This window comes from Daphnia carinata, chromosome 4 (genome assembly GCF_022539665.2).
Source record: "Daphnia carinata strain CSIRO-1 chromosome 4, CSIRO_AGI_Dcar_HiC_V3, whole genome shotgun sequence".
Taxonomy (NCBI): domain Eukaryota; kingdom Metazoa; phylum Arthropoda; class Branchiopoda; order Diplostraca; family Daphniidae; genus Daphnia; species Daphnia carinata.
The window spans coordinates 5,364,525-5,390,658 of NC_081334.1; the positions used below are offsets into that span (position 1 = coordinate 5,364,525).

At 41.6% G+C, this 26,134-nt stretch overlaps 1 protein-coding gene across 3 annotated transcripts; it reads right to left on the reverse strand.

The window, feature by feature from the left end:
- Positions 1-556: 556 nt before the first annotated feature.
- On the reverse strand, positions 557-25,524 carry LOC130687404 (uncharacterized). 3 transcript variants are annotated; one of them, XM_057510575.2, is made up of 11 exons: positions 24,872-25,524; positions 12,104-12,402; positions 9,601-11,296; positions 6,676-6,999; positions 2,833-3,211; positions 2,403-2,618; positions 1,976-2,219; positions 1,678-1,853; positions 1,430-1,608; positions 1,186-1,309; positions 557-1,114 (listed from the first exon to the last, which is right to left on the reverse strand). In XM_057510575.2, the coding sequence occupies exons 2-11, from the start codon at positions 12,264-12,266 to the stop codon at positions 983-985; spliced, it is 3,633 nt and encodes a 1,210-aa protein (XP_057366558.1). In that variant the 5' UTR covers positions 12,267-12,402; positions 24,872-25,524; the 3' UTR covers positions 557-982. The 3 variants fall into 3 exon arrangements, with proteins under 3 accessions (XP_057366558.1, XP_059350866.1, XP_059350867.1); XM_059494883.1 differs by lacking the exon at positions 24,872-25,524 and adding an exon at positions 12,957-13,177; XM_059494884.1 differs by lacking the exon at positions 24,872-25,524 and adding an exon at positions 12,884-13,177.
- Between the last annotated feature and the right edge of the window lie 610 nt (positions 25,525-26,134).

A 26,134-nucleotide genomic window follows, 5' to 3' on the forward strand; every position in this document is an offset into this window, starting at 1 on the left:
CACGTGCTGTATCGCGCAAAATGCTAGCGCGCCAGTACGTGATAGCATCTTGTACCTTTTTTTTTTCATTTTTATCCAAATTAAGGTCAAAATACATGATTTCGATTCAGAATTGGACACTAATCACGGAAATCAAATTTGTGTTTCAATTGGCTTTATAATTTTTGAAATAAACGTCAAAATGCAAAAAAGGGTACAAAGCGCTATACGTACTGGCGAGTTAGCATTTGGTGCGATGCAGCACGAATATTCGTGGTATTTAAAAAACGGTTGACTTAATGAAAAATGAAAAAGTGGATAGAAAACGCTAGCACGTACTGGCGCGCTAATTTTAGCGCGATGCACCGCACTCTTTTCTCGTTAAATAAGCCGTTTTAAAGAAATGAAACAAAATGATGTCACCGCACCAAGTTTTTTTTTTGTGTTTTTTTACGATTATTTAAAATACCATAACTGAAAATAATCCCGGAAAAATAAGCCCGAAAAAATAAGCCCGATTTTTCTATCAATTTTGTATTTTTCAAAAAACCTTAAAGTTAATTGGAAAATGAGCTTGGTTTTCGGGACTTTCATTCAATTTTGAATTGTAGCCATCGATTGTTCGAATGTATTCTTTTGAGGAGGGGAGGAGTTGCAATGTACAACAGTAGAATTTCTTGTGTCACAAAAAATAGAAAATCAAAGCACTTTACAATGTATCTCGCTCCGACGTGAAAAGAAATAGAATCAGGAGTTTGTAAAATGTAGACATTTTTTTCATTTATATGCTGATATATATGCGACTTTTTGGAATGATTCGATAATTTTACGAAAACGGACAGAGGAAAGAAGGACGAATCTCACACATTTTCTTGTTTCGTGTTGTCTCTCTGCTTCGTTCGTCTCTTCCTGAAGCAGAGGCAAAACAAGACAAGACAAATAGACTAAACGGGCACAACAAAAAATTCTTCCAAATATATTCAAAAAGGAAAAGGAACCTCCATCAGACGTAACTTTCCGGTCGCGAGGAGTATTCGAGAAACACGTCGAGGAGTCGATTTTCAATCAGATCGGAGGCGCCGCGACGATCAAGTTCGTCCGTTCCGCATGCGGTGGCTATTTTATGCAAAGCAGCCTGAAGTCAGAAGCAAGGAAATAATCAATTAGCTTTTGGTCGCCTACATTCATAAGAAATCAATTAATTACCAAGCAGGCGACCAACACTCCGTCGGAATAGTTCCTCTCGCGAGGATCTCTGACCAGCTGGGCCAGTCGTTCAATGCCCTCCAATTCGACAATCTGACGGGCAGCATTTTCTTCACCGCAAACCCTAGATAAGAAAAATGGAAACCCGTTTGAGTTAAATGGATCCGGTCTAAGGAAGGGGGGGGGGGGGGGGGAGCGAGTTGTCACAGTGAGTTTTTTAAATATGAAAACCAAAAATAATTACCGTGATAGAGCGATGGCCGACTTTTTCAGCACTCTTTCAGAGGCCGTGACTTCAGCCGGACGCTGCATCGGGGACGGCCTCAATTGCAGGAAACTGACCAAAGTGACCAGGGCGCCGTGGGATACCAACTCTGCTCGGGCGGAGTAGACGGCTGCCATGTTGGCCAGGATCGTGGCAATCTAACGCGTTTCAATCGTTAGTTTGACGTCAGTCACTGGCTGAAGGGTGAATGCACTCAAATAACTCACCTGATCTTGGATGAATACGGACAGGTCTTTGCGAAGACCTGAAGCCTGGACTAGGACTTGAGCTGTGCGGTACTTTGCCATCAGCTGGACGGCTTCCGAATGACTGAAGGTCAAGTTGGCCAAAGCGGCCGTGGACAACAAGAGCGTCTCTTCCGTTTCCGTCTGGCTGCTCAGTTCTAAAACGCATTTCAAAGGAAATGAGAGTTTTATTCCAGGATGTTCGCGCACCGCCGTTTAAGATTGCCAACCCGACAGTCGGCGCAATCAAGACGCTATGGAGGAATCAAATTCGCCTTACCAGTCAAGGCCGCTATAAACGACGAGATGTAAGGCGTCAGATGAAGAGTTGGCCATGCACCGTTGGGATTGGGTTGCAAATCTCCGTTGGTGCCGCAAATTCCGACTTGAGGATCCTCCATTGGAGGGTCCAGCCAGGGAGATGTGATTTGGGCCAGCAAACCAGCCGCTTCTGATTTCTCCTCGCAGTCTGCCTGACTGCGTGGATTGCAAAGAATGTCGAAGACCACTGTCAAACCAGCGCACTGTTTTCGGGAAAAAAAAAAAAAAAAAGAACGGAACGGAACAAATTATTACATAAATAAGAAAAGTTCAACATAAAGTCGAAAAACGTGACATCGTCGAATGATTTTCTGTTCAGTTTTGACGAGCGTGGCGAACGTATTTGATTGAATGTAAAATGATAAGACGATGAAATGGAAATATACCGTTTCGAATTCCTGAATGATATCCGCCGAAGAGCAAAGGGCAGCGAGGGCACGGAGGAGGTCAGCCCGCACAGGCCGCAAATGGACCACCTGGAAGGCTTCGATCAGCGGCCGAAGAGCCGGTCGTGCGGCGTCTGCTCCCAACGACATGAGCGAATTGGCGGCCAGTTTGGCAGCCGAAACGCACTTACCGCTCTTCAATGCGGCCGTCAACACCTGAAAATGGAAATGGAACGAGGTTTTCTTTTGTTGAAATATGCCTTTTTTTTTTTTTTTTTTTTTTATCTTTAGCAAGCAAAATAAATCCAACAAATTTCACGATGGTCACGTCGATAGCCAAGAAACTCTTTTTTTTTTTTTTTGGGGGGGGGGGGGGGCGGTCGTTTCGATTCGCATCAACTGAAAAGACTTTTGCTTCTCTCGTACGTACCTCGATTTCTCTTCCGACAAAGGTGTCGACGATGGAAACGAAGACTTGACCAAGTTTGGCCGTGATCTGGCGGGCGAGGCTCCAGTTGACGGGCAAGGGCAGTGGGACTGATTCGACGCCAGCATCCAACATCAGAGACGGCTCTGACGTCATCATGTAAAGCGGGCGGGCGCTGAAAGTGACGATTTGCACGAGCTGAGTGCACGTCTGCCGGAGCGACTGGATCAACTCTTCGCTGCCCTCCGTCCGCTTGCTTTCCATTTGGCCGCACGAATCGCTCAGAACGGCCATTTCGGCTTCGCGGATGAACTGGATAACGTGAGCCAGGAAGAGCGGGATCAAAGACGCCAATTTGGCTTCCTCGTAGAGTTCGATAAATCTGAAATGTGACAAGGACAACAACAAAAAAAAAAAAAAAAACGATTTTGTTTAAGAGCTTTCAACATTCCAAGCGGAACGTTTACATTCCCGCCGTATCCAATTGAGTCTTATTAGGTTAAATGACTCTTCAAATGCCTAGCCCTCTCTGTCGTTATGCAATAACTCTTAAACTTGTGCGCCGTTTTAAACTCTAAACGAGCTACCGCATCTTGAACATTTCTTTTTTTTTTTTTACTTCCTTTGCATTCCTAGTACCTAAAAAGGACTGCCAGAGGAGTGACTTTAGATAAATATGCTTATATATATATATATATATATTTTTTTTTTTTCTTTGAGAAAGAAAGTAAGATCTAAACTTGCTGCTGCTGGACAAGTCTCTTTCGTCATCTTTTCCGTCCCATCTCCTGCTGTTCTTCCTGAAAAGAAGTTTTGACTGCTATCCATCATCGAGGCAAAAGAAAAGAGGAGATGATAACCATCACATCGTTCCTTCAGCACCAGAATTAGGCATAGACGTCGCCACCGTTGGGATATACATCTTCGCTTTTTTTGCGTCTCGTGTTTTTGGTCAAAGATAAGAAAAGCCAAGCAGCGCACGGTCCCCATCGATCTTGTACTTTTTGTTTTCATGTCTCCTCCTTATTTCTTATTTTGCCTACTGTCTTTGGCATTTCGATAGAAAATAAATTCTCATTTTTTTTTGTGTGTGTGTTCCGCCCACACAGTTTGAGTTATTGTTTCTTTTTTGTTTTGTTTTGTTTTGTTTTTGGAAAATTCTAAATGTCTTAAATGGGGAGAAAAAAAGAAAGAAAAAGAAAAAAAGATAATATTCCGGGTAATGATGGTGTGGTCAGAGCAATTTGTTATCGGGCCGACAGAGTCCGGCAGCAGCGCAACCGCCCGCCACGGTAACTCAGCACGTCATAAAGACCCCGACGACTTGAAGAAGAAGAAAGAAAATGGCTGGCCAATAAAAAGCAGACCATCAAAACAACCATCAAAAGAAGGACGTGGCCGGCCAAAGAAACATGTTAGCGCATGCTGAGGCAATTCGTGCTCTCCTTTTTTTTGTGTGTGTGTGTGTGTGTGCATCCTCCACCTACTCCGCTGAATAGCGAACCCAACTGTAAAGAAAAAAAGGATGTTCATATGGACCCTACACACAGCACGCACCGGTGGCTCGTTCGGTTGTTAAACACAAAAAAAAAAAAAAAAAAAAAAAAGACTTAACCAACGCGTGTACGTGGCAACATTCCCCTCCTTTTTGTTTTTAATTGGATATTTATCACAAGTAGATCTGCATACGTTTTGCATTCTTTTTCCAATGATAATGTCGAATGAGGGCCCATGAAGTCATCGCGGTTGGACTGAATTTGACTAAAGAGGGATGCCCTTTCTTTTGTTTTTGATTGTGCTTCCAGAAACACAAAGCGGCGAGGAGGAGGAGGAACGACGTGAAATCACCCAACGTTATGACACGATAGGTTTATTACCCTTTGGTTATGCGTCTACGGATTGTCATCCCTCAAATCTGTTTTTTTTTTTTTTTTTTTTTTTGCTTCACCCTCCCCCTCTGCCTTTTTCGGTTGTTGATCCGACGTAATCAAGGAGAACCTTGAAAAGTTTTCTTTTCCTTTCTAAAAGAGGTTTGTTTTGATATCAGAAACAAATTCCCTTTTTTTCATTGCCATCCTTTTTCCATTTTAATTGGAACTGCAAGATGCCCATAAGAGGATCACGTCCATCATTTCAGATCCCGCTAAATAAAAATCATCATTTCCTTTTTGTTCGTGCCTTTCTTAAGGAACCGTGCAACTCATCTGCGTAGCAATTCAACGCTCCCATTCCGCTCGGCTCCAAATATTACGCATAACTCTAAAAACGGACATTTCTTTTTGCTAAATAGAAAAATGCGGCTAAAAATATTACTCCCAATCCAACCTTTTTTTTTTTTTTTTTTTTTTTCTTTTGAATTTTTATGACGACAGATCACGTTGGATATAACCTCTGATTTCGTTCATTTCCCTCTTTTTTTTTTTTTTTTTCTCTCGTGCGTGGAAAAATGATGGGAACAACAACAAAAATATTAGCCCCGTGGCTGATGTTGTTGTATGTATCAAACAGGAAGGAGATCCAAAATCTGCCTTTATAAGGTATTGGTATCTCCTCCCTCCCTCCCCCCCCCTCTATTTCACCTCATCCCCAACATCTCAACTGAATGCAAATGAATCTTGTTGTTTTGTTTTGTTTTGTTTTTCCTTCGGGATTCACGCGCGGTTCCCTTGTTGGCCACCGCCTACGTCCCTTTCCATCTTCGTCCGCTGTCCAAGCAACTCGATGACGACGACTTGCTAATTCCCCTTCTTTTCTGGTTATGTTCCATTCCATTCCCATGTCTCCAAATGACACGAGAAAAACCCCGAAAGATAAAAAAAAAAAAAAAAAAAAATGAAGGGAAAATATGTAAAATATTATTTACGTCTAAAATAACACACACACACAAAAAAAAAGGCAAAAAAAAAAAAAAAAAAAAAAAAAAATGAATAAAAATTTTTAAAAACGAGAGAGAGGGGGGGGGGGGAATTTATAATTTGAGAAGATGGAAATGTCGGCGGCGCCTCTATGGCTTGAGGGGCTCTCAAAATGTTTCGTTTTTGACCCGTTTTTTGTTTTCTTTTTATCCCTCCACGTCTTCTTGTTTTATTTTCCGTTTTGGTGTGTAGCTGGTAAACATAACGACGACGCATCATCATTGCCCACCAGCCTCTTATGTGCGCTTAGTTTTTTTTTTTGTTTATATCCCGAGTTGAATGCCACATAGAGAAGAAAAGATAGCGACGCAGATGGAGCCAAGAAAAAAAAAAAGAATCATAATAATAATAAATGAAAGATACGGAGTCTCATCTCGAACCCGCCGCATATGCCGACTCTCTTCAGTTGAAGGGCGTTGTGTATACAGTAAATTTCAATTGAAAGTGAAATGATGATGGGCGCGAATAGAGGAATGCTGGCGGGGATCTTTGCCAGACAACAACGAAAAAGAAAAAAAGAAAAACGGCCGACGCTGTATACGCAAAGCGAGCGCAAAACGGACGATCATTAAGTCAAGACTGATGGGGCGGCACCGACAGCCAGTCCCGTCATACCCACACCCAATTATTATGATTAGAAAATAAGCAAAAATATGCGAGCTACCCATTCAACAAAAACAGAGTTCTGCTCCAGACCCTTCAGCGTGAAAAACTTGGCAGCTGGTTGCCATAACAAAATTAAAGTTTTTTTTTTTTTTTTTTTTTTTTTTTATCTCTAGTTGTTAGGTGTCGCTCATTTTCCCACTTCAAGTCCGTGCGCATTCATTCAAAGTCGCGAGCGAATGAAAGCGAGAACTTTGTCGGCAAAACAAAGCATAAAAAAAAAACGTAATTTGTTTTAAAAACAAAGAACAAGGCGAGGTAAACTCACGAGCAAAGTTGAGCGAATTCGGTGGAGATGAGATGGGCGCGACGCTGGAGGCGCCTCACCTGGGCGCGGGCCGTGACCGTCATACTGTACGTACGATCCTCGTCGTCCGATTGGTGATGAAGAGACAAAAGTGCGCTGCTGCCATCAGCGCTGCTAGCGCTATCGTCCGTCATCCAGCTGGCTGATGAACTGCGTCGCTGTTGTTGTTCCTCTCCTTTCAGCTGCTGCTGCTGCTGCTGGATGGCCTTGTTCTGAAGGGCGCAAGTGGACTCCGGCTGATAAAACATGGGCAAGTCTTTGAGCCAGGCCTCGACGGGGCTCCACCTAAAACATCGAGAATTTCATACAACTGATTTATTGCATCCTATTAGCAGCGATTCATGACTAGAGAAAACAATCTGACACGTCTCTTTTGCCTTTTCTTTCTTTTCTTTTTTTTTTTTTTAAATAAAAATACTTTGTGCATGTTGCACAGCACCTTGGCTTTTTTATATCTACGTGGTTTGGCGAGGGGGATTTTGTTCTTTTTTTGATTAATGATGTTTAGATTTGTTTTTTCTTTTCTTCCCGCCTTTCATTAGCGATAACGATGTTAAAGAAAAATGGGTGTTTGGTTAAATCGTAAAAATGAAAAGGGATTGAAAAAAAAAAAAAAACGCCGTGACGATAGTCGGCGGGAAAAATAAAAAAGGAAAACTATTTAAATTACAAATTCATTTAGAAATACGTTACACACGCTAGCTTCCCGCGGCGGAACTCTTTCATTAATTTGAATTTTTTATTATTATTATTATTATTATGATTATTATTATATACATTTTTTTTTTTTTTTTTTTTACGACAAGTTGATTGGTTTTTAATCCGGTCGTTAGACTTGGATGCGACCTCAATAACCGCCCTGGAATAAAAACGCCGTTATCTATCGACGAGAGATAGTTTTTGTGCTTATGTGTACCTTACCGACACAAATGTTTGGTAGGTGTACATAAAAAAAAAAAAAACGCTCACGAAACCATCTAAAAAAAAAAAAAAAACGATTTCCTAACGTGTACATGTGATTCTTTATCGTTGCCGCGTTAATGTAAAGTTAGACGACAATAACGGCTACAATGTCGTCATGGAAAAGTAAAAAATCACGACTCCGTTAAGAGAGAAAAGATCCGGATTTTTTTTTTTTTTTATGGGCGCGACGATCGGATTGTGTGTGGGGATGAAGCCAACAAGGGAAGGATCGATAGGCGGAAGGAAAAAAAAAAAAAGAAGTGCTGTACTGGGATTACAAATATAATTTCTAGATTTTTTGATTTTTCTTCCCCCCCTTCCTGAATATCTATAGCATAAGTCTTATACTAAACGTACTAGTTTATGATCAAATATTGGGGAGAGAGAGAGAGAGAGAGAGAAAGAGGGACCCTTGCCGGATATTTGTTTTGTCAGAGCAGCTGGGCCGTGGTAGATCCGCTCACTTCGCTCCTCCTCTCCATTTGAACAGAGTAGGTTACCCAATGTTGTGCCCATAACCCCCCCCCCCTACCTCTTATACCGCACAGTCTAAACCCCCCTCTCTCAATCCGTAGGCCTACACACAACAATGAAAATAATAATAATAAAAAAAAAAAGACGACGACTCTGCCTCTTGGCATTTTTTTCTGATCCTATTTTCATTTTTTTTTTTTTTGTCGTTATCCAAGTTCCTGTTGCCTCCCCTCTTGTCGCTTTTACGATCCGTAACGACGACGACGACGGCCATCTATATTACTAACAATACGTGACAAAAACCGGCGGATTTCCCCCCAAAAAAAAAAAAAGCAAGTTTCCGAAAAAGCCTCTCTTTTTTTTCCCCCCTTATTTTTTTTTCCCCAAAACTTTTCTTTTTTAATACTTCTTTTTTTGTTTTCTTTTGACATTGCGCATTTACCCCCTCCCGGAGTACACGTAGTGTACTACACAACTACTCTTCGGGCCAGTACGCACAAAAGAACCGTCTGCTGCGATTTATATCTACGCGTAGTACTTCATACACAGCGAATAAAATAAAATAAAATAAAATAAAATTTAAAAAACGCTATAAAAAAAACTACTTGGGAGATTGGGATTCGTGTGGCTTAACGATGCCATCGCCAGGAAGAGGAAGTTGTTATGTTTCAAAAAGAAAAACAACACGAAAAAAAAAAAAAATGGCGGAATAGATTTCGATGCAAGTTTTTTTTTTTTGCATTTAAACGTTAACGCCGTGACTGTGAATTCAATGGGACATAAATATAGCAAGCACACGCGTTTCTTTTTTTTTTTTTTAACTCCTTCCCCATCTCATTTTCTGTGAGTCACGCGGCCGGGCTCCTGTTTATGATGGGGGACGGATCGTAACATAACTTTTGTTATTGTAGTGAGAAAGAGGAAAAAAAAAGGGCCATTGTTTTGTCATGAGACGGCAATGGACTCGAGAGGTTGGCATCATCATTCGCTAGTTGACAAAAGCAAACTAACGGCGTGACAGTTTCCAACCTCATTCGCCCTGAACGGAAAACAACTCGAAAAAAAAAATAAATAAATAAATACGTAAACAAAACAAAGAAAAGCGGAACGCCACGCCACGGAATCTCTTTTCGAGCGGAAACGGCTTCCTCTCTACGTGTCCTCTTTTGTTTTCTTTTTCGACGCCCATTTCTTTGCCGTTGGAAAAAAAAAAAACCCTTTTTTTTTTAACGTAACGATGCAAAGAATTAAGGGGAAAAAAAAAACGGATAACAAGTTCCATAATAAGCCGTTATTTTTCATAAATTGGCTAACAATTGAAATAATGTACAGTTAAGATATTGCTGAGAAATGATAACTGAATCTCTTCGTTTCCAATTGAAATTTTTAAAATGGGGGGAAAGCCTGACACGCTCTTATATGTTCATTATTCTAAATATCGCTAAGTACCTGAGACCCGTTGGGGATGGCTGCTGCTGATGAGGAAGGATGGAACGGAACTCGGCCGGCGCCGGAATGATGACGGGATGCGGATGGATGTTGACCGCTGGAGCTACGACTGGCTGAGGTGGGATCGGCTTGCGAGCGTTGTGAGCCGTGCAATTGAGCGAGCGATCGACGCCGACGCCCATTCGCAGTCCGCGTCTGATCTTCCTCTGCTCAACGGGAAGCGGGCCGCCGGCCAGCAGCGTAGCAGCCGGCTGATGCGCGAGCTGAGGTGTCACGGTGGGCGGATGGCTGGCGACGACCTGCTGGCCGATTTCCAGCGACGGTGTGTCCGAATCCCATGTGCTATTATCCGGCCATGAGGTCACGACGGCAGCCAGATGGCTGTTCACCGGTCGCTGCGGTTGCTTCCGGCGTCCGTCAGCCAGTACATCGTTGCTATTGACAACTGGGTCGATGTCGGCCCAGTGAACTCGCGGCCGGTCTTCGTTGAAACGGGAGCACTGGCGCTGTTTGTTGTTGTTGTTGATTTGGTTGGCGTTGGCGTTGGCCGTGCATGCGGCGATCGAGGCACCCGCCGTCCGCCGGTGGTTGCGTCCCTCGGCCGGAAGCGTTTTGCGCGGCGTGGAACTCCTCGGTCCGCCCAAGTAGCGGCTGGTCGGTTGCGGGCTTTCGGTCATCACCGTCACGCGGTTCGCGCAGTTCCGGCCTTCCTCCGCCTCGTCTTCTTCCTCCTTGTCGCCGTTCAGCTGCTGTTGATGCTGTTCATTGTCCATCTTCATCCGGCGCAAGTTGCTGCGCTTGCCCAGCAACAGCATGCGGGACTTCTCTTCGTCGGTGAACGATTCATCACCGTCAGCGACGGAAGGCAGACAACTGTGGGATGAAGTTGTGGTCGTTGCCGTCATCATCCGTCCGGAGCTGATGACGCGACGGAAGGATTCGCTGAGTTTCTTCCAGCTCAAGTTCGGCCGCATCGAAGACGGCGGCACGATGCTCTTGTGTTCCAGCAAAAGTGCCGTTTGGCTGTCGCTCGAACGGTCCGCTTCGTGATTGTTGTTGTTGTTGCGGCCGTGCACGCAAGTTGTCGTCTGATTGTTGGCCAGCACGACGCTGATCGGACTCTTATCTCCGACGCATTTGTCAGGCGACGTCGACGATGATTCCGGAGTGCCGGACAGGTTGACCGGCTGAATATTCTTTTCGCAGAGGACGTCACGCAAATTCAAATTAGCAACGGTCGTCGTAGAGTCCGTCGCGCTCGTTCCTTGGATGTAAATCCGGCTGACGTGTAACCTGGCCGGCGTGGCGGCGTCGAGGTCCGTTTCAAGGACTCTGGGACCGGCGGGCTCGGCTAGTAAAGCTCGTTCGATCGCATCCGGATCGGATAGAGGCGAACGTTTGCCGGCGCTGATGGCCGGCGAGACGTTGCTGCTACCGGACGCCGCCGGAACGGGCGAGTTATTGCTAGAGGCCGCCGATCCCTCGCTGGCCGAATCGCCCGAATAACCGGAGAAACCCGAATCTTGGCTTCTCTGTCCGGGCGATCTCCTCTGTGGCAGGAAACGTTCGACGTGAGCCGCGATGACACCAGCAGCTGCGGCCAGATCTTCGTCTTCGGCCACGTCCATCGCGTCAGCCAATTCGACACCTCCGGCCGGCAAGTGATGATGCAAATTTAAAGCCACTGGCGAGGATACTGTTCATTTTAAAATACATTAGATTATAGTTCCAACTTATCAGTTTAAATTAAACATACATATTTATATATATTTTTTTGCTACAATAGTTTGGACTGACTGAGACCTGCCCCACCCAACGCCCTTTTCCCAGATCGGGGCTGGCTCTTTTGTCATTGATGTCGCGTTGTGTTGTGCTTTCTTAACGCATAACTGGAGACGTAAAAACGACTGTTGCTATTCTTCCTTCCTTTTTTTTTTTTTTTTTCGATTTTCTCTGCTACATTTAGCTCTTACAAAACAGAGGTGAAGAAGAAGAAGAAGAAGAAGAAGAAAAAAAAATGGGCGGAATCATGTTATAATGCAGGAGGGAGGTGGAATGTTTTGGGTGACATTCCTGTACGGCATTCCGAACACAATGTGACCAAGATGTGACCCAATCCACAATAAAGGGAATACTATAAATACAGTTTCGAATCACAGTCGCATGTGGAACAATTTTTTTTGACGAAAATAGCATAAGAATAAGAAAAAAATGAAATCAAATGCTGTCAAGGACAGACGGGCAGGAATGTTTCAGAACAGAAGGTCGGCCAAAACTGAACAGATTGCAAAAACGGGGGGCCTAGAGGTCACATGATTGCCCTCCCCCACCTCCTACGACAACCACTAGCTTTTCATCTTTTCTTTCAGTTCATTTCTTTTATTTTTTTATTTTTTTATTTTTTTTAACGTTTCGGAAAAACGAAAAGAAAATGTCGTTAACCGAACACAACTTAAAGAGAAGAGAGATAAAAATAAAAATATTATCTTTCGATTTTTATTACCTGGAGTGTGATGAGCCTCGTAAAAGACCCGACTGATACGTCGACGAATGCCCGCTCCAACGGCTTGAGGCGTTTGCTGTTGGCCGTCAGAGACGGCCGCGACGGGCGATGAAGCGGTCGACAATTCCCTCCACCGTTCGGGTGACAATATGAAAGCTGCCATTGTTCTTCTCCTTTTTTTAATGAACGGCTATGGCGTGGAAATACACACAAAATAAAAGGCACGGGCTGCGGCGCTGTCCGTCCTTTTGGCCTTTTCTTTATTGAATTATTAATAAAGGACGGCAAAGGCGATACACCTGGAAACGTACGAGATGAATGAGATACGTGTTAGATATGAGTTGGCGAAAACAGCGTTCGTTTCGGCACGTCAAGAAGTGAGAAGTGAAACAACCGAAATTTAATGAACAAGGCGTTACGGGGCGCAATACAGGATCGACTTACCAAAACAAAACAACAACAAAAAATGTAATCAATGTGTTAATATTACGATTAGATACGCCACGGACGTGAGTTGTGAACGGACGTTGGAGGGGGTTTATTTCTTGCCGTGCGTTTTCGATATAGAAAATGGAAACAAAAAACGAAGTGACGTGGCGTTAAAGGCCACGGGGTGAAAACAAGACTCGTAATATACGAATCGAAATGGAAAAGAGAGAGAGAGAGAGAGCCTGACGGTCGTAAATCCATCAGTTTGTATAGCTAGACTTAACTAACCAAAAACTCCACGTGTGTGTGTATATATAGAAAGAAAGAAAATGGAAAGAGAAAGGACATGACTTCGTCAGAAAGAAGAAAACAGGTAAATCGCTATAGTTGAAATGAGAAAAAAAAAAAACCACCACAGGCGCACCAATGAATGGCTATGATGCTGGTCGTAAATCGGCATACGGAATGGCGGAACCAATGGCTTGATGGTGGATTCATCGCTATTGTGTTATACACCGCGTCCCATCGGCTGATTTCACAAATACACACACACACACACACACACACACACACACGGAGAGAGACACGAATATTCCGTATGCAACGCAGTCCGACACGCTCACTGTTCAACTAATGTATCCGCTCTCAGCGCAAAATGCTGACCATTCTCTTTTTAATTTTCTTATCTAATCGCGCCCACGCGATGGTGTCAGCTCGCTGATTATTATTTAATTTGCCTGCCAAATAAATTGCGAATTTACGAGCAAACACATATAAAAAGAAGCCAACACTAACGCACGCACTAATAGGAAAAAATGAAATGCGCGGTGGACGGAGCGCGCTCGAGGGTTGTGTTCACTCTACGAGGGCGATCAACAGACTGGAACGAAGTGAGCCTCTGTCAGCGCACGGTACTTGTACACACACAGGGAGCTGGCCCATCCTAGCACGATTGTGTAGACCCCATACGCTATGTACATGTCCCCTCCGACTGGAAAAAAAAAAAAAAAAAAAGAACTAGACCCCAGAAAAGCAGCAGGGGCAACAGCATATTGTGCGACTGTATCAATTTGGAGCAGGCCAATGCCTGTGTGTGTGTGTGCACTGTTGTAACCCAGAGAACCCGATCAACTGTGAATGATGTCTAAACACAGCGCCGGACTTGACAGCGCAGGGAAACACACACAATCGAAATAAAAATAATATAATGCCCTCCTCCTCCCCCACGCACCACCTACAGATGCACCTTTTTTTTCATATATATATATATATATATATAGAAAGACCAAGTTTTTACTTTGCTCTCTCTACCTTTCTTTCTAGCTGATGGTTTTCATCACATGAGGCCAGTGGAACAATGCACATGCTCCCTCAAGCGCTTCGTATATATATATATATTTTTCAAAAAGTGTACAACACAAAGCGAAAAGAAAAATTGAAACCTTAACTATTTGAGAACGTTTGAAGGTATAAAGTGGAAATGTAGCCCGAGCCGTTAGCAAAAAAAAAAAAAAAAAAAAAAAAAAAAAAAAATAATAATATTAAAAAAAAAAAACTTTGAGCTATAGCGACTTAAGTCAAAAAACGACCAGGGCATATCAGTAACGGTTATAACTCTTAAACTCATTGTCGTTGTTTTTTTTGTTTTTTTTTTGAAAGTGATGAAAAGCTCTCGGGGTGTGGTAATGGAAAGAATAGGACTAGGCAAAAGGTTCACAAGAAAGAAACGTGATGACGGTGGAGAGCACAAAGCGCAAATGAGCTCCGTTTTGTTTCGCTGTCTACCAGTGCTTCTTCATTTTTTTTTTTTTTTCTTTCTTGTTGTACTCTTTTATTGGAAGCGAGGCCACTTTCTGGTGATTTGTTCTTGTTATTTTCCACACACACACAGCCCTTTTTTTTTTTTAAGACGTCAAAAGGCTTCGCGATTGGAATGACCTCCGACCGCTAACACGAAGAGCGCCGCATAAGCGGGAACGTGACTCGCTTCAATTCTTGTTTCCCGTCGTTTTCTTTCTGGCTGATGTAGAAAAAAAAAAAAGAAAAAAAAAAAGCCAACAACAAGAAGAATGAGGCTTCCTTTTTTTTCAAACCAATGTCTTTTGTTCTATCGCAGTTCTCTATAACTCGGTGCTGGCATAACAGACGTTATACCACAACTCTTGAACAATGTGTTTTAGATGCGCACAGAGGTATATCTTTTTGTTTTTCAAAAGGGTTCAAAGTTCCCGCTCAGGTGCAAAACAATGGCTTTTCTCCCCTTTTTCTTTTTTGTTTGATCCTTCTGTCTCAATACTCGCATTAGCAGAAGCTTTTCATCTCCCCCCTTAAAGAAAAATCATCATCGTAAGTTGTGAGGGAATCAAACAGCCCGATCACGAGTGTAAGATGATGACAGTTATACGCGTTTGTATCGCATCAAACATCCAAATAGATACGGCAACAATTGTGAACAAGGCGATTAGAATATCAAAAAGGAATTTCAACTCGCTGCTTTCTTCTCTCTCTCTCTCTCTCTCTCTTTGCACGAGAAAAATGTAGATACCGATCCCCCAAAAATTACAGGCAAAACGGCCAATCGTTATTGCTTAACGGGTTTTGATCTGCGCATCGTCCCGCGTGCCTTAGACTTACGCCAGTCAAGCGATGATGATGTAACAACATAAAGGCGGAATTTCAGAGAGAGAGAGTAGGACAGAGAAATTTCTTTTTTTTTTTTTTTTTTTGCGTGTTTATGGATTTGAAAAAAATAAAATAAAGGGAATCCTTTCGCAAAGGCCAAAGGGATTTTCTTTTTCCTTTTGATTTTCTCAAACTTCTTTGTACTGTGATGTTCATCACGTCGGGGGCGGAACTTTAGGGTCAGGTCATACTTATGATGACAGCGTCCCCTTCATCAAATTCTTCAAATGCGTCATCGGTAAAATGGAGTTGTGGAACATAATTACTGGATTTTTCGTGTGTGTGTTTTCGACAGTCTAGCTGCTCCTCCTCCACGCTTAGCCTGCTTATCCTTATCGTGACGCAGTTGTGCCCTAACGACAATAACCGGCAAGAGTAACGGACGGGCAAAGACGAAACAATGGACAGCAAAAAAAAAAAAAAAATAATAATATGTTTCTGTCCACAAAAAAAAAAAATTCTACACTCTTGAATACGTGAATTTGCTAGTCTTGTTTTTGTTTTGGGGTCGGGATAGACACCGTTATTGAATAGCGATCCAGACGCAATAGTAGCAACTCTACAATAATAACAATACAAGACCTTGAATTTCAAAAAAAAAACAACTAAATAAATCATTTTTAGGGTTCGGGAAAAAAAAAAGAAGTTTTGTTTCATTTTCGAGTTGGAAAGAGATTGCTATCGCGCGTCCTTGGCTGGAAGGAAGCGAGTCAATTGAAATTCCGATTGGAATCACGCTCTCTTCAATGGCATACCATACAAGATATTTAAATTTTAGACAAAAAAAAAAAGCGCATTTTTTTTTTGTTTGTTGTCAGATTGCCATCTCGTGGCTTTCTGCAAGTCTTTTTCTATTACCCAAAAGATTTATCTGATGAATTGATTTACAGTTCAACTCGTCGTCTCTTTTCGTCAGTCGTAAAAAGCGGATGTTGTAAAAAAAAAAAATAAATAAATAAATAAAATACACGACAGCAAAAAAAAAAAAAAAAAAAATGTATCTGATATCTTTATCTTCTTTCGGGGCCGTGGTAACTGAAGACGTCATCTCCGCCCGACATTTGAACAACAAGCTCAAAAAGAAATCCAGTTTGATTTTTTTTTGTCCGTCTGTCTATGTCTTGTCTGAAGGCTGTTCAACTATTTTTTTTTTTTTCAGCTGTTTGTTATTCCCCATGTATAGTCCCTTTTGACCTGGTGTCTATCTCAATTTTTTTTTTGCTTCGTGTTCTTGTGCAATCCCGAATGATAAATTGAATTCAGCCCCTTCGTCCCAGGCCTATAGAGCCTTTCAATTCATTCAATCCGCTTCCGCTTGTGTACCCCACTCGGAAAGAATCATCTGACAAACTGTTAAAAAAAAAAAGAGAGGACCTCGAACAACAAGCTGAATAAAAAAACTATTAAATAAAGCACGTTCCTTTTTTTCCCATTCCACTCGGATGTGCGATTGGGTAACTTGAATTTCAATCATGGGCCTTATTGAAACATATACACAAGCTGCGTAATGGTAGAAGGCAAACAAACGTTGAAGCAGTTTTGAAAAAAAGAAAAAAACTAGGCCTAGATTTAGCATCCCTTTATAAGCTGTTATCCATTCAACTCTGTTGCCTCATGATAGATTATCTTGAGCGGATGGAAAAGGACGGAAGAAAACAAAAAAAAAATGGGGGGGGGGGGGGAGAAACCCTTTTGATGTGATAAATAGTTTCGCCCGCGTGTTTATGTGCACATTTTCTGACAAACTAAAAATGAGATGGGAATCGTTTTTATCCCCCCAAAAAACTTTCGGTAGCCGCTTCTGAAGAAAAGATTCAAACTGGCGAGAGGAATTTGATGATCCTTTTGGTCGATAATCAGCCGGAATAAACGGGCTGGAATGGCAGTGAAGGTAAAATCTGCGAGTAACGATTCGCAACTCGTTTGCTAACCATTTCCCCCCAAATGATGTTTTCAAACTGGGCTTTTTCATATTGACGTAACCCCTCCCACGACTGGACGTTACAGCACGTAAAGGGACTCTAGACACACACACACGCACGTTGTGGTTTGTGATTTATTCTGCATGACCGATAAGTTCATTAGGTGTGGCTTTTTTTTTTACATTTCCTGCGGTCGCATTTTTGTTAACTGTCACGAACCTTCACGAGCATTAAAAAAAAAAAAAAAAGAATGCGACCCCCATTGGCAAACTTCCAACCAAATCCAATGGATTTTTTCCTGATGAACTGACACGTACAAACAACACACGTTTTTTCGTCTCTCTGATCCAATTTTCAAATAGGGCCGGAAGTGTTATTGCCGGACCTGGTTGATTGTGTGAGAGAGAGAGAATCTAAATCCGTTGCCTCATATGGTCGGTTCCCCCTTTTTTTTTTTTTTTTTTCCTTTCACAAATAATACATTAAATACATAGAAGTATATCTAGGATAATGGACTGCCTGTGGGGGAGGGTCCCTTATATAATCCTTCCACGTAGCCATCGGGTTCAACTGCTATAGAAGGAAAAAAAAAAAAAAAAAAAGAGAACCAGGTACATCGTATATGTACATAACAATCGGACCTTGCTAAGCCTTTTTTTTTTGTGCTCTTTCCATTTTCACTGTGTTAGTAGAATAGATTGTGCACTAAGCTCGAGCCTCCTTATGTGTGTTTCAGTACACAACACACACAACCTTCTCGTCGATATAACTGATGTGGACTGATTAAAGCAGCTGGGTTACGAGAACGCCCTGCGCTCAATCTGCGACCCCAAACGGATAAGTGCTTACCACTTTAGACTATGGAGGACAAACTTCTACCACTTCCCATCCCTCCTTCTTTTTTGGTGCATCTAAGCTGTCAACAAGCCCGTCCACCGCAACACCCCCACCGTTAAACAATTTTTCTTTTCTTTTTTTTTTGGTTAATTTTTTTCAACAGTGAAAACACTTGTATTTAAATCGTTTTTTTTCTCTGGGTCAGTTGGCTAAACCGCAACCGATGGTCAACTGGTTCGCGACGGTCACTAGGTTTTTCTCTAAAGAAAAACAGGTACGGGACATGTTGGAATTCACTGGCCTGGAAATATGTGAGGAAGTGAATCGAGAAAAAAAAAAAAAAAAAAAAAAAAAAAAAAAAGAGTTTTGAGGTGATGTGTAACGCTTTTGTGTGATTTAAAGGAAAACATTCTTGATATGCTGTTGAAATGCTTCGATGGAAATCGATCAAAAAGGTGGGGAGACGTGGTTGGGCAACATGTTCTATCGAATGTTGTGCGTAGGGTAAAAATATAACAACTCAACAGGTATCGGGTTATATGGGTGGCTCCCCGCCGTCAAATAGAGACATCAGGTTTTTCTTTAATACATTTTATTTCTTCTTTTTTTTTTCTCCAAAAAGAGAGAAAGAAGAACTTGTGCATCTATTGACGACAAAGTGGGCAACATTTTTCTCTTTCTTTTACAAGCCCGTCCTCGCAACATACAGAAGGTTAAATAGCAAGAACGAAGCTTAACCGAAAATCATTCGCTTGTTTGCTCTTCGCTGTGTTTGCGTGTGAAAGAAAAATTGCCAGACAAACAAAAAAGAAAAGAAAAAAAGAAAACCAAACAAGTTATTTTCGATTGTCTGATGATCTTTGGTGGTCTCTCGCTAATAATCACCTTACACGGCGTCTTCAAATACTTTGATTCTTTCCCTCCGTGTGTGTGTGTGTGTGCGCATCGTAAAAACGAGTTAAGATAAAGATGGGAAACAAGTGATGAAAAGAACAGTTTCGCTTCTTTTTTTGTTTTCCACATTCGGGGGGCGTTATAGCTTACGAAATGATAAAGAACAGATCTTTCTCTCTCTCATCGTCACGCTTCCAAGTGCGGCTAATGACGGGTTGTCGAGCCATCGGTGAATATAGACGCGCTTTATAGCTATTAGTTTGGAAAAGAAAAAAAAGAAAATAGAGGCAATCGAGTACTCATTGGATGAAGTCTCGGTTCCAAGTAGGCTAATAGATCCCGTTTTTTTTTCCTGTATAGTGCCATCACAACATTCCATACGAGGATAGGGCCACAATATACCGCACTTATAGATTTGCATATATTACTAAGTAGCTCGTGCTGGCCTATTAAAAAAGCACGACCGGCCGCCGTGACTCTACACACTATCGCCTCTCATTTGAATAGACATAGTAATCATTTTTTTTTTTTAAAGAAAAAATAGAGAAAACGTGTGGCCCCCCCCCCCCCCCAAAAAAAAGAATATGAGACGAGCGAACGGGAAAAATCGACACTGATTGCAGACCGGTTTTTTTTTTTTCGTGTGTTTGTTCGCGCGCGCTATCTATCGATCTATCAATCTCTTTTCATTTTGGAAACCGAAGAAAATTTCGTGCGGCGATATTGCATTGTAACGTGGACATTTTGTTGACTTGCTTTGAGAATTCATCTATTGGACATTGATCAATAGCCGCTTGCCTTATCACGTTCGCTATAGTCCAGTCAGATATGCGGTCCTATTGATAATACGTGAATCACCTTGGCAGGTGATTTGCGAGGCCTTGTTTTCCATCCACCCCCTCAAGATTGGGACGCCGCACGTTTTTCAATATGGCAAACAGCTGATTTGATTCTTTTAATTTCTAATGAAAACTTCCCCCCTTTTTTTCTAAAAATGTTTTTGTGGCTTCTTTAGGATGTTTTGAGATATTTAAAACGACAGATGAATAGGGTCGGCGTATTGCTTAAAAAAAAAAAAGGGGGGACCGACTTGACGCTAGTGAGTGAAACTGGAGATGGGAAGCGTATCGTTATCTGTTAGCGGTGTCGAAGATCCAATGATTTCCTCCGACTAAGAAACTTGAAAAGAAGATGTTCCCCTCAATGAAGTGAATCTGCCGACTACACATTTTTTTAAGCCTGGAAAAATTGAACGGATTTGATTTTTCTTTCTCATTTGAATTCGTCGAAAAGCGGTAAATTATAAATAAGGAATGATGGCGGACGGCTATAAAAAAAAAACAGAATCGTGCTAGTTTTTATTTTTGGTCCTTGATGGAGCACATTCGAGAATAATCATATCAAAGTCTTTTTTTTTTTTTTTGCCCATCATTCCGAATTTGCGTGATATACAGCCAAAAAACTTTTGATTCTCCGCATTCTCAGCTGCTTCAACACGCACGTCTCGTTGTCGATTTTTAAAAAATGTATTGGGCGTTAGGACCGACTGATCGAAAACGAAAGAAGGGGCGCGGGTGGTCCCTCTTATAAATGCTTTTTTTTGTGTGTGTGTGTGTATGTGCGAAATGACTTTAGCGTATGACGAAACGTTAGCATTTTACGACGGTGCTATTTCAAATCAGACACGTTTACGATTGTTTCCCCTTTTCGTCATTCTCCAACACAAAAAAAAAAGTAAAAGTGGAAAACCTTTCGCCTACTGAAAAAAGAAAATTGACGTCATGAAATGTCGACCACACGAAAACTTTGGACGATGTCATTTCCCAGGTGGTGCACACACCCAATTTTCTTTAGGCACCTTGTTACGTGAGACGCGCTGATTCCGCATCTAACTAACACACAGTGGCAGTCTAACGACATTGACGATCTTTCAGAATAATTAAGCCTTGAAGGGTGTTTAATATGGTGGACGCTCCCACCAAAACTTTATGCAAATACGCAATTACAAAAGGTTGGTGTCTGAGGTTTTCGTTCGAGCAACGGGACCACCGTGTTTCAGAAAAACACGCAACCACGGGGGCCAACACCCATGTCCAGTTAGGTCGTCACTTTTATACAGTTTCACGCATCCCATAAAAAATATATATACAAAAATAAAATCCTATCTGTACAAATCGATTGAGACAGAAATGGGCTCACCCGATTCGAGAGTACGGAATTAAACTCGATATAGTACCCGCTTTTGTTTTTTTTTCATTCGACGCTATTTTTAAATACTTTGAACTCAAAATATTTGATTACTCCTCTCGATCTATTTGACATTTTCAAAGTGAAACTTTCTGGGGCCAAACGTATCACAATTTTTGCTCACTAGACTTTCGAAATATGTTCTCTCCCCCCTTATACAGGAATTCTTATTTTTTTTTACTCGTGTCCGTCCTTCTCTTCTTCCGCTTTATCAATTCCGCCCCGTCTCTCTTTTGATTTCCTTCTACTATGCACACACACACAAAGTTAACCTTTACTCTGTACATTGGCTGCGAGTGTGTAAAAATTCTAGTTTCCTCTCTTTTCAATCTTGTGATACGCGTTGAGAGGGTGGAAGAGGGGGAGCAATGAAGAGGGTGGGGTAACTGCATTGTGCCTGGCACTATGATGAAAAAAAGCAAGCGGCAGATGGACGAAAAAGGAAGAGAGTTGAACGTGCGATTCGCAGCCGTGTCCAATCACACAGTAGAATTCAGTGAGACGAGGGGGAGAAATAAGCAAAAAAAGAAAAAAATTATGTGTACAAAAAAAAAAAACAAGGAAGCTTTGCAATGGTAGATCTTTGCATTTCCTACAAGGTCCAGGCTATAAAAATCTATTTATAGAATTCTGATTCATTTAATTGTTATTGCGTAGAAAGTTCTTTTTTGTGCCTTTGCGAGTATAGGCACAGTCCTCGACCCAAAGGCTTTCAAAGATGACGGTAACATTTGATCGAATAGCAATGCGAAAACAAATCGATACTTGTGCAGACTCATCTCTGTTTGTAAACGAGAATGTAAAGCTCAGCCAAACAGATTGGGAAATCAGATAAAGAATTCCCCCCCCCCCCCCGAGGTCCGTCTTTTTTTCTTTTTGTCGTCGTCGTTTCGAATTGACTATCATTCAAGTTATGTGTATACTATACTGCGATGTTATTACATTTTTTTTTTCATGTGAAGGTTATCGTGTCTTTATATAAATAACGTGAGCCGCTCTGCCTATTTCGTTTGATCTCGGCCTCCTTTTTTTTTCTCGCCTTGTGACGATGCGGACAGAGTTAAGGATCACGGAAAGAAAAGAGGGACATAACATTTGATATTGCCCTTGTCTAAACAGCCATCGCCGATTTATGAACGAACCCCGTCTACGAAATTCTCATGACACAAACCAACAGATAGGGAAAATCCATATTTAAAAAAATAATAATAATAAATACACAGAACATACATATGAATATATAGGCTTCTAAAATCCTATATAAAAAAGCAGCCCTTTTCCTCCACCCGTTGTAAACTTTGATAATCCAGGCCGGCTGGCCGTCCGTCCCACAAACACAACAAAAAATGAATACACAGTGCAGTCTGATATAGGAGGGGGATCATATAAAGACGAAAGGCTTTAGCGCTACCCAATTCGACCTTATTAACGATACGGTGGGGTGATACGGCCGTTTTGACACTTTCTCACAAGGCTCTCTTCGTTCTCGACGAAACGACGCAAAGAAAAAAAAACCCTTTCATATTAAAAAAAAAAAAAAAAAAAAAATGAAATGATGTTATCTGTTTGATGATGGAATATTCATTTATTTTCCCTTTTTTTTTATTGCCATCGCCAGACTGGTTTGCCATCATTGACACAACTCTCTCCGTCTTTTTTTTTTTTAAGTCTATCCTCAAACACACGGTAGAATTGTATCGTTATTCTTCCTGCCATCATTCAAGGGATTATTTCTAGTTATGATGCATGAGAAAATTTAGAAAATATGTTTCTTTTTTTTTTTTGGCCAATCATCGAGATCTCCGAGAACGAAAGAAAAAGTCGAACATTCCGAACTCTAGCTCTCTTTTTTGTGTGTGTGTCTAGAATTCCCCAATCTAACGGCATGTGTGTGTGTGTGTGTCCTTTTATTTCACCCTCAGCCAATACCAAAAACAGCAAATCCCATTCGTTAGCGAAAAATGACAGCTCCAGCTAGCGTTCCAAGGTTGGCTGTTCTTTTTCCTTCTTTCCATCGCCATCAATATGATGAATAATAATATCCCGCATAATTATTATTACAATATGCACCGTGTGTTGTGTATGCGACGAGCCAAAACAATGAGCACGGCAGTCTGTTTCATTAGGAAACCGCAAAAAAAAAAAAAAACTGTTTCTTGGCTTGGACACTAGATCACGTGTACAAGATATTTGAATTCGTTTTTTTTTTCTTTTTAAAGCTCCTTTTCTCTTTGTCTGCTCTTATTAATATGCATAATGAAGCTTGAACGCATTTTTTTTTTCGCTTCTTATTTAGAAAAATTATTACGTAAGCTTCCTAACTTGGATTTCCTTATTGTGTTTGTTTAGTTCATATTTTTTTTTTTTTTTTATTATTGATGAAGTAAAAATTTAAAAAAAAATTGTTTGAAATCCAGTTTTGTACGCGGACTTTAATTCGATATTTTTTTGTTTTGCTGAAATACAAGGGGGAGGGATAGTTACGCACAAGACGGGCGTAACGAACTTAACGCAAGAATGGAACAGCTGCTTACATTTTTTGTTTGGCCATCTCAACCAGTCTATGAATAGAAGTCTGATGCATATCAAGAAGAAAGACAGTTTGTTTTGTTTGTTTTTTTTTTTGCCCAGGTAAAAAGTACTGTACTACACACAAGGTACGGACATACACGCTCAAGAAGGGGGACCAGATTGATCGAAAGCCTTTCATTATTGATTTCGATAAAAAATCATAATGTTTGCATTAATTTTTTTGGTTTTTGTCTTTTTGCATCCTATTTCATAGAATACTAAATATAGAAGGAGAGAGCAAAATCAGCGACGGATCAAAAAGTTCTCTTTTTGTTGTTGTTGTTATTGTTCAAACTTATTAAGAAAACACAAAAGAACGGGGGCGCGTGGAAGAGAGAGAGCGGACAGCAGCGGACACGCGATCTTTCTTCGAGAAAGACGCGAGCCTCAATACATCCGAAGCAAAGACGACCAAAAGGGACCGGCCCTTGATGGATGAGCTTTTACAAAAGATCAACTTTTTTTTTTTCCTTTTACACACAACTTGAGGATAACGTAGACGGTACACCTAAATACGTTTGCCGCCTTGCTCGATCAGCCCCTCTTTTTTATATTTCCAACTTTTCCATCATTACCCTGATGATTGTGGCACACCGCTACACGGTATTATTTAAAGAAAATGGAAACGCAAAAATTGAAAAGAAGAAAAAAAAAGATGGCGATGAGAGATACGCAATTGTGCCACATTTTTTCCGTAACGCTATGACGTACGGTTCTCTGTGTCCGGATGCCCCCAAAATTCACACACAAACGGATATAGGGAACCATGCTAACCCCCTAAAAAAAAACTTGGACAAAACCCGTCCCACGCAAAAGCCAATTTTTTTTACATTTAACGTTTGACTGAACAAAAATAAAATCAAAAATCCTACACTAGGCCCTCGAAAACGCATGGCGTATTGTGAACAAAAAATGATTTCTAACAATCAAAAAAACATACCATCAACATGCCTGGCTAAGAAGAATGAACATTCAAACAGTGGCCGTTCGTTATAGGAGAATTGCTAATAGAGTACGCAAGCATAACTAATTTGAATTTCTTTTTTTCTCTAATGTGTTCTACTAGGATCGAACTTTCTGTTTGTCGGCTGGGGGGAGTGGGGTGAAGACTGGTTTTTTACTTTCGTCAAGGGCTGAGGGATCAATTCCATCACACACGAATGAATATTCAAAGTCACGTCCGTACCTTGTCAAATGGTGAACTCGTTGGGTGTGAAGCTGCTCCTTGCTGGAAGACACTCGTTTTCACCCGCCGTGCAATTGAACTGGTTTCTCTTTTATGTGTTCGATGTGTTGACGAACTTTGTGGCCCTTTCGATTAATCGAAGGGCGCAGTCCGTTTTCCCAAAACAAGCCGCGACACGAGGCACACTCGATTCCGGAAACTGGTCACGTCTAATTACGAACTCGAACCAAATGTCACACAACGCACTGACCAGTTTCTTTTCAAGTTTCCAATATAATCCTGGCTCTTTCGTTACGATCTCGATTAACTAGTCAATCAACATCTCACTTTCCTTGTTTGTTTGTTTGTTTTAAAACTTAATTGTTAAACGTTTCGCACAAAAGTTATCGAAATGTGTCAGAAAATCCTCTCAACTTTGGAAACGGTCGATTGAAAACAGTCGAAACCAGGTGGGGACAGCTAGGCAGGAGGTTGGGTACAATACACACCCACGAATAGAAAAACGTGTTACAGACAGGAAAAAAAAAGAAAAAAAAAAGCTAGACACACACACACACACTAGCACAAAACACACTACCCCGGAATAGATGGAAATGTAGTGTAGGGGGGGGAGGGGGGCCCTAACAGAGTGGGGAAAAAAAGAAAATGGCTAAAACGCAGTAGACATGACGTGCGACTGGGACGCTGTCGGGAGAGCAACTGGCGCTCTGTAAGAACTCGGGTTCCTTTTGGGCTCTTTGGACTATACACACACAGCAGCCCGCAGGAGCCCTGCCTCCTTTTTTTTCTCTCTTTTTACTCTCTCTACCTCCTCCCATACACACACACACATACGCAGTGGGTTATGGGTTCGCATGGAAAGGGAAAGGGGAGGTAGCCACCCATCGACCCTTTTGGCTTCTGCAACACCTGGTGGGGTGAGCTCTCCCTACCGACATGCATAGACTTGTATTGCAGTGTGTGTGTGTGAGGATTCTTCCTATTTCTTCTATTATTGTGGAACACAGTGTGTGTAGAGTATAAAATATATATATATGGGATGGGGAAGAACAGGATAGATCGATGACAACATTCATCGTCCTTCCCCCAAAATAGGCGAAGCGCTAAATAAAACAATGGTAACTTTTGGAAAAGTCGTATTGGTCAGTCTTTCTTGTTGAGTGACAGCGTTGCCTATTTTAATGACGTTAATCAAGACGCCAGGTTTTTTTTTTTTTTTTTTTGGTTAGTTGAAAAAAATGAAAAGATTTGGAGAATGGACGT

What these genes read in the sequence shown, in the direction of transcription:
- LOC130687404 (XM_057510575.2), bottom strand. Translation starts at nt 12,266, where the DNA reads ATGGCAGCTTTCATATTGTCACCCGAACGGTGGAGGGAATTGTCGACC. An exon ending in CCATCCCCAACGGGTCTCAG is followed by an intron (nt 7,000 to 9,600) that starts GTACTTAGCGAT and finishes TCGATGTTTTAG; the next exon opens with GTGGAGCCCCGTCGAGGCCT. An exon ending in TCGGCCATCGCTCTATCACG is followed by an intron (nt 1,310 to 1,429) that starts GTAATTATTTTT and finishes TTTCTTATCTAG; the next exon opens with GGTTTGCGGTGAAGAAAATG.